General features: G+C 37.8%; 1 protein-coding gene across 2 annotated transcripts in view; it reads right to left on the bottom strand.

Annotated features, from left to right (window-relative positions):
- The window catches only part of LOC113047107 (ethanolamine-phosphate cytidylyltransferase), a 29,933-nt gene extending 20,596 nt beyond the window's left edge, over positions 1 to 9,337 (bottom strand). Inside the window, exon 1 of one of the 2 annotated variants that reach the window (XM_026208382.1) lies at positions 9,037 to 9,337. In XM_026208382.1, the coding sequence (XP_026064167.1) occupies positions 9,037 to 9,134 (98 nt within the window). In that variant the 5' untranslated portion in view covers positions 9,135 to 9,337. The remainder of the gene's footprint in view (positions 1 to 9,036) is intronic. The other variant, XM_026208381.1, reaches the window with a different exon arrangement.
- Between the last annotated feature and the right edge of the window lie 5,120 nt (positions 9,338 to 14,457).

The raw sequence follows: 14,457 nt of genomic DNA, 5'->3' as shown, positions 1-14,457 counted from the left end.
CAGTATTATAGTAACGAGAATCACATGCTAATACACATGAAAGATTTAGTGACTGATTGACTCACTTTGACCCCAAAGAACTAGTTAATTATAGACCAATCTCAAATCTTCCTTTTCTGTCCAAGATACAAGAAAAGGTTGTATCCTCACAATTATATTCGTTTGTAGAGAAAAATTGTATATGTGAGGATTTCCAGTCAGGATTTAGACCATATCAAATTACTGAGACTGCTCTCCTTAGAGTTACAAATGACCTGCTCTTATCATCTGATCGTGGTTGTATCTCTCTATTAGTTTTATTGGATCTTAGTGCTGCGTTTGACACAACTGACCACAACATTCTTTTGCATAGACTTGAACACTTTGTTGGCATTAATGGAAGTGCATTAGCATGGTTTAAATTGTACTTATATGACCGCCATCAGTTCGTAGCAGTGAATGAAGATGTATCATATCGATCACAAGTATGCAGTATGGAGTACCTCAAGGTTCAGTACTAGGGCCGCTACTCTTCACACTTTATATGTTACCCTTGGGAGATTTCATCAGGAAACATGGTGTTAGTTTTCACTGTTATGCTGATGATACTCAGCTCTATATTTCTTCACGGCCTGGTGAAACACACCATTTTGAAAAAAATATGGAATGCATAGTCGATATAAAAAACTAGATGACCAGTAATTTCCTACTGCAAAATTCTGAAAAAACAGAGGTGTTAATTATAGGACCTAAAAACTCTGCATGTAATAACCTAGAACACTGTCTAAGACTTGATGGCTGCTATGTCAATTCTTCGTCATCAGTTAGGAGCCTAGGTGTGCTATTTGAACGCAATCTTTCCTTAGAAAGACACGTTTCTAGCATTTGTAAAACTGCATTGCCTATGCTCTCAATGTCAAATGCAGGAATGTGTCATACTGTCTAGTCTCTGTTTCCCTGGGTGTCCACTAGTGGGCTTCCCCTTAGGCACTTCACCGTAGGCACTAGTATTCCACTAGTCTTGCCTTTCATCACAGTAATTGCACTACTGCTAATTGCACCAGGTGCCTTCACTTAATTGTCATTAGCCTCCCTATATTTACCAGTCTTTTCATGTTGTCTAGATTGAGTCCTTACCCTTCGTGATCCCAGTCTTCTCGTCCTCCGAGATTCCTCATCTTCCTATTCCCTTCCTGTCCCTTTCCTGTTTATTTTATTTTGGATTGTTCTATGGTTTTGACCCTGGCTTGTTTGACTTCGTTTTTGGATTATCCCATTAAAATCATACCTGCAATTGGATCTCTCCCTCTCCTGTGTCTTACTGGGTCGCGAACTGGCCCCCCAACTGAGTCTGGTTTCTCCCAAGGTTTTTCCTCCATTCTGTCACCGATGGAGTTTCGGTTCCTTGCCGCTGTCGCCTCTGGGTTGCTTAGTTGGGGACACTTCATCTACAGCGATATCGTTGACTTGATTGCAAATAAATGCACGGACACTATTTATACTGAACAGAGATGACATCACTGAATTCAATGATGAACTGCCTTTAACTATCATTTTGCATTAAAAAATGCATTGCTGCAAGGGTCATTTATTATTCTAGGTCACTCAAACCGTGTTAAATCACTTGGTTCTCTGTATGGCTGCATTAACACAGCTGTCATGAGACACACAAAACTGCCCGTCATTTGACTTTAATCACAAAACATCCTTTTTTATTTTCTTCATAAAGGCTTTCACTGTCTGTCACGAAGTGTAATCCACACTCTTTATGCTGACTAAGTGCTTACCATTGCTCAACATGGACTTAATGCATTCTTGTTGTGCTGCAAACTTCACGTTCTCCTGCCCTATGCCCTGGTCAGAACATGTCAGGGAGGGATTACATGACATTTTATTGTGAATGAACTTTAGCATTCTGACAATTCAGATTTAGTGATGCACTTACACTTTCACCTAGAAACTTCACAACAATATTCACCTAGATTTTCAATTGAGGTAAAATGGTTATTATAAACATTTACATTCATTTGGCCAGTAGTGATCTGGTTACTGAAATATAAATAATACATTTTCAGAAGTAATTGGTAAATCTCTGTAACATTGATTAATTGTACAATTCGTTTTTTTAGAAGACAATGATGTAATACATTTTTTTGTATTACTCTAAAACAATAAAACAGTAAGGGCCAGGTTTCCTAACAGCTTGTGCAAACATAACCCCCCTTTTGCTTATAAATAACTACTGCCTAAATTTTCAAGCAGTGAAAATTTAGCAAAAGTTATTTTTTTGCAGCTTTGTATTCTAAATTTGCAGGAGTTTTATTTAGAGACACAAAATATATGGGAGAACCATTTTTAAATTGCAACACTATTTCCTAAGGTTTGCAGTAGACAATTTAGTGGTATTTGCAACATGATTTAACACCCAAAAAAGCATGACACAAGAGAGATGTGAAGTAAAAGAAAAATATATTTCTCCACTCATGTTTATTTATTTGGAGTGGTAATACAACATTAGTAGGCCATCAGACTGCCATCTTTGTGTTGACCTTTCTTCATCTCTGATTTCTCTTCTAACCTAGTTTCTAGTTTGGACAGTCTCATTATTAGCAACTCTGGTTTGCCACTGACTTTGGTCCAAATTTGCACTTCAGGGTTTTAACTGCATCACTCTTTCTGACCCAAGTTTTTGCATTCTTCTTCTGAATTGGCTCGGTTGCTGTCTGGACTGCTTCCCTGGACTAGGACCTTTGCCTGGCTTTTAAGTCCCCTTTGATTTTTCCTTGCTGTTGGACTTCTGCTCAGAACTCAGTCTTTTCAGTTAATATTTGTCAGTAAAGCCTTGGTTCAGCATGTATCTGCTCTTGGGTCCCCCCCCCCCCCACCCCTGAAATCCTGGCATTGGTATGCAGGTGGGTAAGTGGCTGCTTTCTGGACCAAGCCAATAAACCAAACTTCATTGTGGTCTTTGTGATATTGTGGTCTCTGAATATGATTTGTGTTCTTACTTTAATGTAACACTTTGTGTTTCTCCCTTTTTATTGTCAATCAAGAATATATTCTAAGTCCAATCACTTATAAAATTCTGTCAGAGTGCCAATATTGCCAACACCCAAGCTTAAAGAAAGCTTAAAACAACAAGCATGTTGCCAATAACATCCCAAAAAAGTTTAAAGAAGCATGTTACCGGTAGTAACCAAAAAAACCTAAACAATGAACATGTTGCTTATACCCATATAATTAGTATTGCTGGGTCTCATATTAGTAATATTAGTCTACATAGAAAATTCCCATAGTACCATAATATCCCAAGGGCACAATTATTACATACTATGATAGGTGTAGTATTCCTATAGGAAGACATGGATCAGCTGAGCCACAGCTGGTGCAAGCTTGAGCATGACCTGTCAGAACTAACTCTATGCTTGACATATAATTCTCCTCAGCATGATTCTGTAGATGCCTCCTGAAGATGCCAAAGACTCTAAAGCCCATCTGGGAATCATTTGCCAAAATGCACCACTGAAAAGCCTTGACCTAGAATGAGTACCGTCTAACAGGAAGACCTTCTTTTTCTCTGGGAGACTGTACACCATGTAACACAAAGAAGAAACAGAACAGGGACTATATATACACATGGATAACAAGGGATCTTGATGATGAACAAGTGAACATAAGTAACTAAAGAGACGAATAAGGACACATTAAGATTAAAATGAAAGAGTAAGCATGAATTAAGACACAAAAACAGAAATAAACAAGACATAATCCTGTCATTACACCTGTTCTCCCACAAGGTACATCTTCACACCATTAACAACAGTCCAACTGTGGTGGTGGGAGGGGGCTTTGGAGATAGACAGACATGAGACATCAGACGAAGACATAAGGTAGATGAAAGACCAGGAACAGGAGGAGCCAGGAAAGGGAACACTATGTCGATTTGTGCTACCCTGTCAGATATTGTTACCTCCAATTAAATCAGTAGATTTCGTAGAATTCGAAAAAAAAAAAAAACATGCTACCTGTCAAATTATAGTGTATTAACATCTACACCTCTACTCCAACCCTAAACCTACCCTTACAGTAATCCAAAAACAGTAATTATGTGTTATTCACGGTTTTTGCTGGAAGGGATACAGCTACAACAGGAAACCAACAATAAATACATTTTTGAATGAATGAATGAATGATGCATTTATATAGTGCTTTATTGTGTATAGCTGTACACTCAACGCGTTTTACAATCATGTGGAGGTCTCTCCTCAACCACCACCAGTGTGCCTGGATAATGCGATTGCATCCACAGTACAATGACACCAGTGTGTTCACCACACACTAGCTACAGGTTGCAGCTGGAGGGTGACAAAGGTCCAAGGTGTAGTCAGAGGGGTGAGGGAATGCAGTGGAGCCTGAGTGATAGAAAGACCATAGCAGAGTAGACAGAGTGCAGAGCCAAGTTGGAGCCGATAGGCCGAGGTGAAGGAACAACAGTGGGAGCTGGTTCCAGAAGAGCTCTCTCAGGGTCTAATCATCCAAGTGTGCCTCACTGTAAAGTTGTAGATAGCCCTCCACATATTCCTCCAGTAACCGGCCGTTCTGGAGAAAGCAATCTTCTTCATCAATTTTGGATAGTTATTCTGTCACATATATTGTGGATTCAAGGAGATGCTCGATGAAAAATGATAAGCAGGTGAAGGAATAAACTAAGGAGGATTGTACAGACACTAAGACTAAAATTAAATTTGCATTTACATTTATTCATTAAGCAGATGCTTTTATCCAAAGTGATTTAAAAATGAGGACAATAGAAGCAATAAAAACTAACAAAAGAACAACATGTAAATGCAAATGACAAGTCTTGGTTAGCTTAATGCAGTACATGTAGCAAGGTATTAGTGACTAAAAAAGTCAGTGAAAGTGATTTTGTGCCTCTTTGAGATGGACAGAACGCAAGCTTCTAGAGGGCACGTAACTGTGAAGTAATGAAAGGTAAAAGGTTACAGAGCCAGTGGTGGTTTTGTAGTAAACCATTAATACCTTGAATATTTTGTGAGCAGCTACTGGCAGCCAGTGCAAATAGATAAACAAAGGTGTGACATGCATTCTTTTCAGCTCTTTAATTAATAAAGATTAATCTTGCAGCAGCATTTTTGAATTGTAGAGGTTTGATAGAATTGTCTGGAAGACCTGCCAAGAGAGCATTGCAATAGTCTAGCCTTGATAGAACAAGAGCTTGAACAAGGAGTTGTGTCGCATGTTCTGAAAGAAAGAGCCTGATCTTCCTAATGTTGTATAAAGTGAAGCTGCAGGAAGTTTTAGCAATGTGGTCTGAGAAATTCATCTTATCATCAATCAAAACTCCAAGGTTTATAGCTCTTTTTGAAGGAGTTATGGTTGATGAGCCATACTGAATTGTACATTTTTTATAAAGGGATGTGTTTGTCACAAGCAGTTCTGTCTTAGCCAGGTTGAGTTAAAGATGATGAACTGTCACCCAACATGAAATGTCTGTTAGACATGCTGAGATGCGAGCAGCTACAATAGGATTACAAGGATGGAATGAGAGGTAGAGTTTAGTGTCATCAGCATTGCAATGATATAAAAGCCATGTTTCTGAATGACAGAACATATGTGATGCCATTTAGACTGAGAAGAGAAGTGGTCTAAGAACTGAGCCCTGAGGCATCCCAGTAGCTAGATGTTGTGACTTGAAAACCTCACCTTTCCAAGATACCTTGAAGGACCTACCTGGGAGGTAAGACTCAAGCGACTGTGCAGTTTTAGGGCTTCAACAACTGAGAGCAAGGCAGTCTCGGTAGAATGTCCACTTCTGAAACCAGATTGTTTGCTGTCCAGGAGGTTGTTCTGTGTGAGAAAGGCAGAGACTTGTTTGAACACACCTAGCTCAAGAGTTTTTGCAATGAAAGGAAGAAGGGAAACTGGAGGAAAAACACCAGTGTGAAGGGATGTGCTAACGATGTGAGTGATTGCAGGTACAATGGCAGGATAAATTACTTGAAGGAGATTAGATGGAATAGGATCAAGCTGGATATTGTCAGGAATCGTATATTCCGATCCAGAGCATGCCAAACATGCTCAATCGGTGACATATCTGGTAAGTATGCTGGCCATGCAAGAACTGGGATGTTTTCAGATTCCAGGAATTTTGTAGAGATCCTAGCAAGATTGGGTCATACATTATCATGCTGCAACAGGTGATGGTCGTGACAGAATGGCAAAGGGCCTCAGGATCTCGTCTCCGTGCACATGTGTTCATTTTCCATAATATAAGCCTGCCCATACTATAACCCCACAGCGACCAAGGGTCACTCGATCAACAATGTTGACATCAGAAAGCAGATGGGTTTCCCTGAGATGGTTTCTGACAGTTTGCGCAAAAATTCTGTGGTTATGCAAACCGATTAGTGCAGCAGCTGTCTGGGTTGCTGGTCTCAGACGATCTTGGAGGTGAAGATGCTGGATGTGGAGGTCCTGGGCTGGTGTGGTTAAATGTGGTATGCGGTTGTGAGGCCAGTTGGATGTACTGCCAAATTCTCAACAGCTCTAGTGGATATTCCTGCAGTCATCATGCCAATTGCGCACTCGCTCAAAACTTGCAACATCTGTGGCATTGTGCTGTGTAATAAAACTGCACATTTTAGAGTAGCCTTTTTTGTGGCCAGCCTAAGGCACACCTGTGCAATAATCATGCTGTCTAATCAGCGTCTTGATATGCCACAACTCTGAGGTGGATGGTTTATCTCGGCAAAGTGCTCACTGAAGGGCTCACTAACAAAGATTTAGACACATATGTGAACAATATTTGAGAGAAATATGTCTTTTGTGTACATAGAAAAAGTCTTAGATCTTTGAGTTCAGCTCATGAAAAATGGGGGCAAAAACGAAAGTTTTGCATTTATATTATATTTTGTTCAGTGTACAGCAGGATTTTGTGATTTGCTCTTTCTGCAGCTCTGAGCTTACAATGCTTATGGAGATCATTAGATAGCCAAGGGGCAGAAGAGGTGGAACAGGCTGACCTGGAAGACAATCGGCAGACAGTGTCTAAACAAAACAAGAGTGGAGCAGAAAGTATCAGTAGCACTGTTAGCATCAAGAGATGATAAATATTCAGAGGAAGGAAGCCAAGATGAAACCCTAACAGATAGCCAGGAGGGTGAAAGCGAGCATAGGTTACTATGTAAAGTGACATGTGGAAGGGTATATGCTGTTTCGGGAACGATGTAGAGGTTTAAGGGTGAAAATGAAAAGAGTTCAAATGAAAGAGTAATAATGAAAAGAAGACATACAAACAGAACTGCAACAAACCAAGACATAATCATGACAGCAATACTGATTCCATATTATTCCTGTATATTCAAAGATAGTGTATGTATCAAATGTTTTAAATGATAATTTCATGTTTTTACAATTTAACAATTCTTCAGTTTACAATTCAATGTTATATTGAACATATGTTAAGTATTGGAGGGAATGCATCTTGAAATCATCTATTGACCAAATTAAAATAAATGTGAAAAAAAAAAATCACACCCAGAGCAGTTTGTGTTCACGACACACATTCATAGCAAACCATATCAATATCTGAAAATGAACTATACTCAGACCACCTCCCAACCACTTTAAAGCAAACTTCGGCCACATACACACCAAAAATCTAGCGAACCATGCTCAGCCCCCTGAAAAGGACCAAGTGTGAAAAACACAAACAGGTCACAGTCCAGTCCAGACACGTGTGGTGCCTCAGCAACCACAGACCCCGGCGGCTAGGGACAGATGATCTTCCTTCTTTTTTTCTAAAAGAAGGTAAGTTTCAAGTGATGCACTTTCAATTTAAACTTACCATATTGTGTGCAGTTTAATGAGCCATTTAGTGCAGCTTGAGCATAACCAAGGCCCAAATACTCAATGCATTTACTATGAGTGTCATCAGCCAATGAATCAACTGCTGTGATTCTATACATGCATCAGACAATTGTCACACCTGGAGGGGGCTCCCACAGCATTAGTTACTGACCCAGCATCAAGTGAACCAATGAAAGAAACACAGTAGCGAAGCTAGTGTAGCATCTTGATCTGAGGCACTGGCTGACTGTGACATTCTTTTGTTACGCAATAGAGGGTTTTTTGTGAAGAACGGGAACGTTTGGGCTGGCGGGGTCGAGGGCAATCACTGAGCACACTGTTGACACTGCCTCTCTTTGGTAGTTCAATCCACTGTCTAATATTCTGGCATCCCAAACATTCTGCAACATTTGAAAAAAACAACATCACACAGGCGGACAGAAATGGCTGGAATTCTGAAAGAGAAAGGCTCTATAATCCTGTTCATCATGCACATGAATCACCAAACATTTTTTTTCAGTCAAATGAACTCACAAACTCTGATACTTAATCAGACAAAGCCTGCTTTTAGAGAGAAATGTCTATTGACTCATATCGCAACGCTGATAAATCATACTCATAAAGTAGATAAAATGACAAGCTTGTTAGCACTCCATACTTTTTTTTTAAAACATTAAGTCATCCCTGCTTAGTGAATCACATTCTAGAGTGAAATAACAGACAGGATTCTGAATGTGGACAGAGTTTTTTTTTTTTTTTTCAGTGTGCAGCTTTTAGTTACATTAGAATTTGTGAACTCTGTATGTGTTGTATTTTTAAAAAATGTAAGCACAGCAAATAATATAAGCATAATAATTATTATTGTTTTTGTGTTATTTACCACAAATATAAAATGTAGACATGCTATTTATATTCATATAATACAATATAGCCTAGTATGATTAAATATTCATAATTGTTATTTTTAGTAACAGTGGTAGTAATATTAATGGAAGCCATCAAAACTGCTTGAGCATTCGATGATATAAAGACTTTACATTAGATGTGGTGCATTGCTGTGGCTGTCAAGTCTATAGCCCGTCATATTATCTCATTTAAATGTAAGCAGAACTGTAGTCGTTGGATATTTTTATTTTTGTTTTATTTTTTATGCCAATGCAGTGAAAATGCTTTCCAGAGTGCACTCACCATCCATCGCACCAGACGCGGACAGTACGCCTCCTCTTTTCCGGACTGCAGTCTGCGGAGGCCGGAGCGCTGCTCACATGATGCCCGTTCTTCATCATTTTATACAGCCCTATTTACAAGCACTTTCAGCACAAACAGCAAAGTCAAATCTCTGATATTAACTGGTTTTCAGTAAGTGTTACAGGACTGGGAAACCTTTGTCCTTTTCCAGGATAGCCGGCTTCTGCATTAAATGAAGGTGACGTTTAGTGTGGGACAACGCCTCCTCTGCCGGCCAGCAAAATTACGAATCATACTACTGTGAAGGCTTACTCATGAATATTAGTGATGTAAGATTACGTTTGGTCCGTGGGATTAATTCATTTGCTGAACGGGTAACGGGTGTTAGGCAATGAACGAATCATACAAGTCATGGCGTGGCTCATGAATATTAGTTCGCGTGCTTTACGCTTCACGAAGGTTTTCAAACAACGTTAGCATAATGTTTTTGGGAAACGCAGCCCAGGTTAACCTCCATAGCCCGCCCCTTTGCAATAGTAAGATCTGTAAATTCGTTTCCCGGGAAGTGGCGTCACATGGTACGGAATCGTACGATGTGCGGTGACAGGCAGCAGACATTACTGTTACATAATCACAACTTTGTCATGTGACAAGTATGCATAAATGTTATATTAAGTGGTATATATAAATAAATGCTTGGAACCAGGCTAGCTTTGATGCACTGACGATATAGATTTATATAATTAGTTTACAAAGAAATCTGTAAAATATAGATTATTAAACTATGTTCAGTTCACTTTTATACCCCAATAATACTAAAAACAATTTCTGAAATTGCCAGTCAAGATCTATTATAGTCTATTGGTCTCCTTTTAAAATGGAGAGGCAACTTTAGTTATCTCTTTTGAAATTATATACATATTAAGTGCTGAGGCGTGAAAAATAAAACACATTTGGGCTTAACTGTGGGGATGTAACCATACAGACAGCACATTTTCTTACAACCCAACACCAAGTCAGAAATACCCACAACCCAAAAATATATAGAATTTTAAGAACTATTAAATTATTCAGTCTCAGTATTACTATTTAATTATTAAAAGTATTATAATTATTTTTGCAGGCTAATATAAAGTCAAAGTCACCTTTATTTATATAGCGCTTTAAACAAAATACATTGCGTCAAAGCAACTGAACAACATTCATTTGGAAAACAGTGTCTTGATAATGCAAAATGATAGTTAAAGGCAGTTCATCATTGAATTCAGTTATGTCATCTCTGTTCAGTTTAAATACTGTCTGTGCATTCATTTGCAATCAAGTCAATGATATCGCTGTAGATGAAGTGACCCCAACTAAGCAATCCAGAGGCGACAGCGGCAAGGAACCGAAACTCCATCGGTGACAGAATGGAGGAAAAACCTTGGGAGAAACCAGGCTCAGTTGGGGGGCCAGTTCTCCTCTGACCAGACGAAACCAGTAGTTCAATTCCAGGCTGCAGCAAAGTCAGATTGTGTAGAAGAATCATCTGTTTCCTGTGGTCTAGTCCTGGTGGTCCTCTGAGACAAGGTCTTTACAGGGGATCTGTATCTGGGGCTCATCTAGTTGTCCTGGTTTCTGCTGTCTTTCAGGGCAGTAGAGGTCCTTTCTAGGTGCTGATCCACCATCTGATGAAAAATATTAATTTTAAATGTATCACCTAGTTGTCCACGTGTGGACCCCAGTGATTATATATTTTTGTTGTTGTTGTTATTTCAGTTTGTTTTATTATTTATTTATTTTTTGCGTTTACTTAATACAAATAAGTTAATCAGTGAAAACACAACAACAAAAATTATGATGATGATGACTTTGATAATATTGATGGCTGCAGCACATAGCAAAAAAGTTGAGACAAGGCACATGTACGATTAAGTTACATCACCTTTCCTTGTAATTAGACCTTTTTAATAGTTTCTGAACTGAGACTAATTGCTGCAGTTTTACAAGTGGAATTTTTGCCCAGTTTTGCTTGAAATAAGCCTGCTCAACATTCCTTGATCATTGTTGTCTTATTGTCCTCTTCATGACTCGCCACACATTTTCAATAGGAATCCACTCTGTGTCTAGGAAATCATAATGGCATAGCACATGCAGAATGAGACCCGGCAGTTCTCATTCTAATAATCATGGACTTGATCGCAGTATGTCTCTGTACAATCCCACTATACCATGCCGTGGGCTCTGATGTACTTCATACCATGACAGATGAAGTGGGTTTGCACCTGCCACTGATAAAAGTTTGGATGGTCCCTTTTGTCTTTGGTATGAACAACTTGATGTTTATTTTTCCCAAAAACAAGCAAATAAACAGAATGACACTTTCACTATAATAATGACATAATTACAAAATTGTTTGGATGAACTACCCCTTTATTAGCTAAGTCAAACCATATAAGAAGATTTTAGCGCCCCTCTGGAGATTTATGATGTGGCAGCACATAGTTCTTATCCAGCAGATGGCGCTCCATTACTGTACCAGGAGAGCATATGTCCTCCTTTCCAAAAAAAAACTTCTGAAAAACTAACTACTTATTTGAGTTTCTGTAGTAAAGACCATAAGAACAGTCTTATGGTATAAATAAGTAAATTAAACAGTGAACATTTCACCCCTTATGGACAGCAAGAATAGAACAGGGAATATGGCATGCAGATAAATTATGGACATTTATGGCTGTTGTTCTATTATTATCACTATATCTGTAATAGGCTATTTAACGTGTGTATGCCAATTTCAGTATTTTAAGTTTTCTTCTAAGACCAACATTTCTCAAATTAATGCAGCTTATAGGCTAAAGCATTCAACATATAACCATTCAACTTTTCTGTAGTGTATGTTTCATTTCATCATAATTCATAAGCACATCATGTAAGCTGTATAAAGTGGCATGTAGTAACTTTTACTTTTGAGGCCATTAACCATAATGTGAGCTTTAGTGACTTAGGTACCTGCTACTTCATAACATAAGAGTAGTAACAACTGCACATCCTTTCCTTTAAAAACATAAACAATGGTCCTTTGACAACCATAAAAATTGCAACAAAAAGTATCTGTTTGTTACAAAACAGAAATATTAAAAAAAAATTTAAGCACAGACATTCATAAAGTTTTTTCTTATGGTTCACAATGATCTTCTTGGTATAAGTGGCTCATTTGTCTTGAATGACAAATTAATGACCATGTCTGATGAAATGGAAGAAGAAGCAGAAGAAGAAGAAGACTGAATGCTCAGATGCACTGGTCTTCAGGTTAAACTTGGTAGGCAACCCATGTAGTCATGAAATCTCTCAAATCCAAAACCCAAGCCCATATGTTCGATCAGAGCAAATCTGCACTCAGATTTTGTCCTTTCCTGGAGGTATAGGCTGTAAGTTACCATCCATTAGCATTTGCTTGGAGTAAAACTCAGCCTAACTTATTTTGACAAATCCAAGGAGATTTTGTTTTATGTTCTGGTTGAATCAAGGAAGGGTAATGACTGGTTCTGTTGGCAATGTTTACTTGAGCAGTTTCTATTCTTGCTCATGTTTTCTATTTGAACGCCAGATTCAACAGTTCCCTGAGGTTTGCGGTTTTTGTGGAGAAGTTTGAATGAATTTACAAATAAATGCAATGAAAGAATATAAAAAATAAAAAAATACCAGTGATCGCTTCATGTATTTGAATCTGGTAATGGTCTCATTTTTATTCTTGCATTTATCCATGAATACTTTAATATCGCCCGATTTATTTATTATTATTATTTTCTTTTTTTTTTTGACAGACCATTGATATTGAGTGTATCCAGTCTGCAGGTTTAGATTAGATTAGATTAATCTTGTCATTGTGCAGAGTACAGAAGTGCAAATGTTTAAATATATACCTGTATGAATATAAAAGTATATTTTTGTCATTCATAACCAGAGTGTGATAGCCACTCCTCCTTCACCATGTAGCTGTGACAGTTCAACATTTTATTTTTATTTATTTATTTATTGTTAATTAAGTGCATTATCTGGGTATTTAAAGTACACCTTTGGTTTTTCCTTTCTTTTGTGTGTGTGATTGAGCACACTACTTCCACTATTTATGATAAAAATGGCAAATAATAGTGCATAAGTACATGAACTAGGATGCACTATTTAACTTTTTTTATTTATTATTTTGACCACTCACTTCAAAAAGAAGACACTCCAGAAATTTTAATTTAATGGAGATAAGGGCAAATAAATAATTATAATCAGTGGACATGAAATGTACCCTAATTTACAGAATGACACAAAAAGTTAAAAGGTCTGTTGGCAACGAAATAGTCAAATATGGTCTGACTTTTAAAGGGCATTTTAAATTTTCAGACAAGGCTTTGTCAATCCAACAGCAAATACATGAGAGTAAATACAAATAATAAACATCTCCTTTATTATTTGGACAGACTGCTAAATTTTCACATAAAATTTATAACAAAATAATAATTTTCCCTCTAAGATGATAACTGGACTGAACATCATGTGACAATGTAGCACACTGTTATTTGCAACAGTTATTGTTGCATTAAATGATCACTTTTACAGTACATACTATTTGTAAAGACTCTCACGTAAATAGTGAGCTAATATTCTATTCCTAACACACCCATGCTATATTTCTCCCTCAGGATGCTATGTTGTTAGATAAAAAAGATGTGGAAGAGTGTATGTCTCGATGATGATGGTGCATGGGCCCCATTAATTGTGCCACTGGCTCCAGGCTGAGAGATCTAGGGCAAGCACCTGCTGCAGAAGTGGGTAAGAATGATGAATGCTGTCCTACAACACCCATCCACTCACCTCTCCCCTCCATGTGCCAAATCACTCTTGGCTTCCCTCTGGGAGCATGTCTCTGAGGAACTCTTGGTGTCCCATGGACTGGTCAACTACTAGATAATATATATTTTATAATAATTACAAATATATTGGCTAAAATAATTGCCAATGAAGAGGCCACTATTTTAGTGGTCTCTCAATGTTTAATGATTACTCTGTTGATAAATCACTAATTTGAATAATGGGAGTGACAAGATGCACCTTGATATCTATTACAGTAATGGCATGGTAATAATAAGGTAATACAGTTTTAGTTATTCTGAATTTAAAAATTATTTAAATTACAAATAATAATACATTTTAAGCATTGTTATGTAGCTGCTTTGACATGCATATGTAATCAAACTAAATTAATTTGGACAATTGTATGAGCCTATTTTATTGAAATTATGTTTTTAGGCCCACAGTTTAAAAGCTGAGAGAAATGTCTTGATAAAAGAAGCATTTAGGCCGGCAAACATGTCTGAACAGAGGAAAAAATTGCCTTGTATTCTACAAACCCAAATTTAGGACAGACACACCTCAACATCGCTCATGACT

Source organism: Carassius auratus, chromosome 28 (genome assembly GCF_003368295.1).
Source record: "Carassius auratus strain Wakin chromosome 28, ASM336829v1, whole genome shotgun sequence".
NCBI classification, from domain to species: Eukaryota; Metazoa; Chordata; class Actinopteri; order Cypriniformes; family Cyprinidae; genus Carassius; species Carassius auratus.
Note: the sequence above shows the minus strand (reverse complement) of the source record. Positions and strands in the feature narration are given on the sequence as shown.